Source organism: Pteropus vampyrus, unplaced genomic scaffold (assembly GCF_000151845.1).
Source record: "Pteropus vampyrus isolate Shadow unplaced genomic scaffold, Pvam_2.0 Scaffold96, whole genome shotgun sequence".
NCBI lineage: Eukaryota > Metazoa > Chordata > Mammalia > Chiroptera > Pteropodidae > Pteropus > Pteropus vampyrus.
In genome coordinates, this window is record NW_011888877.1 from 2732156 (window position 1) to 2737265 (window position 5110).

General features: G+C 37.4%; 1 protein-coding gene across 4 annotated transcripts in view; it reads left to right on the top strand.

Moving 5' to 3' along the window:
- The window catches only part of PLXDC2 (plexin domain containing 2), a 387427-nt gene that overhangs the window by 320020 nt on the left and 62297 nt on the right, over positions 1–5110 (top strand). For all 4 annotated transcript variants that reach the window (XM_023533119.1, XM_023533120.1, XM_023533121.1 and 1 more), the window contains exon 10: positions 4610–4670. In XM_023533119.1, coding sequence (XP_023388887.1) covers positions 4610–4670 — 61 coding nt within the window. The remainder of the gene's footprint in view (positions 1–4609; positions 4671–5110) is intronic.

A 5110-nucleotide genomic window follows, 5' to 3' on the forward strand; every position in this document is an offset into this window, starting at 1 on the left:
CTTAATGAGGTATTTGTAGTAAAATTTTTGGATTTCACAGATCTCTAATTTTAGACAACAATCTAGAACAGAGATCCACAAACTATAGCAAGTGGGCCAAATTTGACCCACTTCCTGTTTTTGTAAATGCAGTTTTATTGGAACACATGCCCACTCATTTCTTTATGCATTTGTCTTTGCTTATAAACTACAATAGCAGAGATAACTAGGACAGAAACTATAGCTTGCGAAGCCAAAAGTACTTACCATTTGGTCCTTTGCAGAAAACATTTCCTACTCCTTATCTAGAAACTAATTGCTAACTAGGTCTTAAGATTCTGTGAAGTTGCTTCCGTAAGTTCTCTATTATAGATGTTTCTTCTCACTGGTGAAATGACTCATGTTCAATTGTACAGTAAGATTCACTTCATTTTTAATTTTTATGTATTGCTTTTGTGTGTGTGTGTGTGTGTGTGTGTGTGTGTGTGTGTGTGTGTGTATTTAACATTTGCTATATCCTTTACTTGAATGTATTACCTTTTTAAAATAAGATGTTTCTGAAACCTTTTCTACAAAACTGAGGCAAGTTAGAGATTTGATGAGCTTTACATTTTAGTCTCTGAACTGGATAGATGCTGCAAGCTAGAATACTGTTGTGTTTTTTCGTTTTTTTTCCCCCACTAAGCTTCCTTATTTAATGGGGTTCACTTAACGTGGTTCCTGGGAGGTTTGAAATCAGCATCCCATTGAAATTGAGTGGGGAATAGTTCAATTAAAGTATAGCTGTTTATCCATTTGCTTTGTAATTAGATGAGAGTGAGAAGAAGAGAATAACTTGAAAATGAGCACATTGGAAACCTAGTATAATTAGGAGCTCAGACTGTACTGGAATCAGTTTTTGAAAATTATTTACAAAGCCACATAATCTGTCTTATTTATAAATATTGAATAAAGAATCGGCCCATGTTTGAGAGCCAACTTAGATTTTCTCTCATAGGATTCTATAATACTAATTCCCAAATATGATGATAAAGGACATTTCACATTAATGTGGTACACAGAATTAATTCCTAAACATTCTCCAAGATGCTGTCTATAAAATGAAAATCTCACTTGCTCATTTTTCAACAAATGTCGACCTTACTATATGCATATTACAGTCATCACTTAAGTTTTGAAAACAGCTGATATTTACTAAATATTAACCATGTACCAAGCTGTAATTTCAATCCTTACATAACCTCTCTTACCTCATTTTACAGATGAGGAAAGAAGCTTAGATAGGCAAAATAACTTGCCTAAGACCACATACCTATTTTTTGCCCAAGCCAAAATTCCAGCTCAAGCAGTTTAACCCCAGAACCTCCCTCTGAACCATGTTCTCCCCAAATTCTTATGAGTAGATAAGCTGGAGCACAACTAGCTGTAGTGTAATAACGATGCTAGCACTTGATATTGGGGGGACACTGAGAAAGGGTCGCTAAGAAAGTAGATGCTTGTTGGAAGAGAGAGGCTTGAGTTTGGTTGGTTTACTTGGGCTCACTAATTAGAGACAAAGAAGGTATTGCAGGCATAAGTCATAGCATGTTCAGTGGCAGAGACGTGAAAGAGCACAGCACATTCAGGGAGGGGCGCTAAGGGGCCTGAGAACAGGTTGTATGTAGCCCACGGGCTAGAGGAGTGAGAAATGAGCCTGCCATTCAGCCATACTGTACAGAAGGTCAGTGGTTTTCGGATTTCACTGTGGTAAGAATCACTTGGGGTGCTTGTTTACGATGAAAATTGCTGGACCCAAACTGCCTGAGAATCTTATTCAGCTAGACCCAGGAATTTACATTTCAACAGGAGTATGAGATGGTTACAGTGTAGAAATGTCGAGAAATCAGCATGCTGGAGCATGACATGGTTAATGTTGTATTTTAGGAAAAACAACACAGCAGCTCAGGGCAGAGAGGAAGTTGTTCTCAAAAGTGATTTGTGGTTTATTTTGAATTCAGAAATAACATAAAGGTGGTTTTTCATAATGATTTTAACACACACACACAGACACACACACTTTTGTTTATAATTGCTTTCAGACACTATTTAGATTACTAGATTATAAAAAAATGCTAAAGGAGCAGGGTCTAGTTATATTAATTTTTAAAGGCACTGTAAGCCACAGCAATGCATGAGCTTTTCAAACCAAATCTCATTTGTATTTGCCGTGCTCAGTTCTTCCTACTCTAGCAATTAGTAGACTGCAGATCAATTAATAGGGAATCGATTGTGAATAAATGAATTACTTAATTGAATCACATATTTTCAGTAGAACCTAATTTCACACAATATAACTGGGGAATCCTTTAATAAATCAGGATTGATTTACCCATTTAAAGGACAAATTACTAAAGATGAAATTTCAGTTGACCCGTAAATTTAAGATTTACTATTGTCTTGTTATAATATGAAGTAAAAGTTGTTATTTCTCAGTGGCTTTGAATACATCTGCAATAGAGTAACCGAAGACAAATTGCATTTTATAAATTATCTGTTTTGTTTAATTTTTGTGGTCAGGTGTCTCCAAAAAATATTTTTATTGCAGAAAATTGACATATCCTCATCTTGAAAAAGACAATGTCAGTGTGTACATTTTGAAATATTTTTTAAAACACTTGAAAGGAAAAAAGGAGAGAGAATAACCATCTAACTCATCTGGAATTAAATAGACTCTAAATGTCAGTTTCTCTTTGGATAACCAGAGATGGCCTTGACCAACTGAGTATTCTCAAAGTTAGCATGCCAGATCACACACTGATGTTTATTCCACACTTAAGCTTGTTCAGCACAGATGGTAGGCATAAAATAGCTGAGCTCTAATGAATCATGTCTGGGCCGAATGATAGATATGGTCATTTTTGTTGACAGTAAAGTTGTTTTCACATTCCACTTGAATTATGCTCATTCATGCTGTAGTACATAATCTCTGGCAAAGATTCTTAGGAAAAGTCATCATGTGGACTCACTGCAAAACAAGTGGAAAAAATAAAGTAGCACTATATAAGTCCTATAAGAAAATATAAGACAAAAATTGAACAGCCTCCACTTATTTTTAAAGAACATAAATATCTTAAGATGAACATTTACTAATATGGATTCATATATATTATATGTAAATGCACATATATTATATGTAAATGCATACTTAGATATTAAAATTCAGGGGCAATGTAAGTCTTTAATCTTAATAGACTGGCAAAAATATTTTTAATTTCTAACGTGCAAAAGAAATCATGTGTCAGACATACTAGGTATGATCATATATTCCACTGGCCCTAACATTAAAATGTTCAAATCAAGTTTGGTAAATAAGATATAAATAAGCACATGAAATTTTATATAAAAGAGAAAGTTAAATAGGTAAGTACAATGTGATCAACAGCAATTATGCAGCTTTATCAGAATGGGCTCTGGAGAGTAATTTCTGAGTCTTGAAAAATGAATGGACTGTAGTTAGATAAGGAGGGCAGAAAGTTATTCCAGTCAAGGAAGAGAGAAAGAATCAACCAAAGCTTATTAGCCCGGTGCTTTCTATTAGACCCGTTAGATATGACCTCATCATGGTGAGGTCAAGAACACACTCAGGTCAAACAATTCACTAGAAGGACTCACAGAACTCAGAAAAGCTGTTGCACCCCAAGTTGCCATTTGCTGCAGCAAAAGGATACAGATTAAAATTAGCAAAAGTGAAAGGCACGTAGAGCAGAGTCCAGGAGCAACAAGTTTCCCGTTGTCCTCTCCCAGTGGAGTTGTGCAGACAGCACTTACTCCCCCAGCAACAGTTTATGAAAACACACAGCGTGTACTGCCAACCAAGGAAACTCGCCCAAGCCTTCATAACCAGGGTTTTTATTGAGGGTCGGTCTCATCAGTATGAAATTCTGCATGACTAACCTTATCTCTAGTCTCCAGCCCCTGCAGAGGTCAAACTCATACAGCATGGCCCAGGGCTTCAAGCAAATAAAACAGACATTCACCATTAATCATATTGTCATAAAAATCTCACATAGCCCGAGCCCCGAGATGTGCAGAGACACTCTTATCCGGCAGGATATTCCAGGAGGCTAATTCCCAGGAGCCAGACAAGGTTTGAAAACCCCAAACCTGCTGAGTGAACCCTTTACTGCACAGAGCGTGTTTGACTGTGGATCTTAAACTTAAAAATTGAAGAAAAACAAAGAGATCTGAAATCCTGAAAAATGATACCTGCAAAATATTTGTCTGTATCTATTTGTTTGGGTGACGAGGGAAGAAATGGGGAAAAACAACTTCATAGCATGGCAGTTGGCCTTACCTTCGGGTAGAGACCCAGGTGGCCCGCATAGTGAAGGGCGTCGCAGTGGAGTCATTCGTTGCCGTGTTTGATCGTAACCACGTGACAACATAGGGGTGAGGTGTTACACAGAGCCCTGTGAATACTTCACTGTGGCTCCAATGAAGAGCTCTGTAGGAAAAAAAAAAAAAAAGCTTATGTTGTTTTAAACTGAAAGTTCGAGAATTAACTACTTACCAGTCTTTTTCTTTTAATTTTTGCCCCTCACTCTGCACCCCATGCTCCCTTTTCCGAACTGCAATGTGGTCTTCTCTGAAGATGTTCCAGTGGATTCGATCGCCATCGGCAGGACTGGGTGGACAGTGGATGCCCTGAAGAGGTACATGTATGCTTTATTATGACAAGATTCAGGGGACCAAGCTCTCATATCTAGCTGCCACAATATAATGAAAATAGTTATCTAATTTGATCAAAGTAGCTAGCAGTTATTGAGTCCCTCATGTGTGCCAAACTTTGGGTTTAAGTCTTGGCATGTATTTTCTGTTTATTCTCATATCCATCCTACGAGGCAGGAACTGTTATTAGCCCCATATTACCAAGTAGAGAAGAGAGAGGGGTGAGGGGAGGTAGTGGGGAGGGGTGGAGTGAGGGTATTCAAAGCTGGGTATGTGGCTAGGGAATAGCAGAATCAGGATTTGAATCTCTATGAACAAAGGGTCATTCTCTTAAACGCTTGCTACTTTTCTAAGATCTAGGAAGCCGTTTTTCATCTTATTCACTCAAATTACAAAACCATTGGTATGGAGGAGAAGATTAATT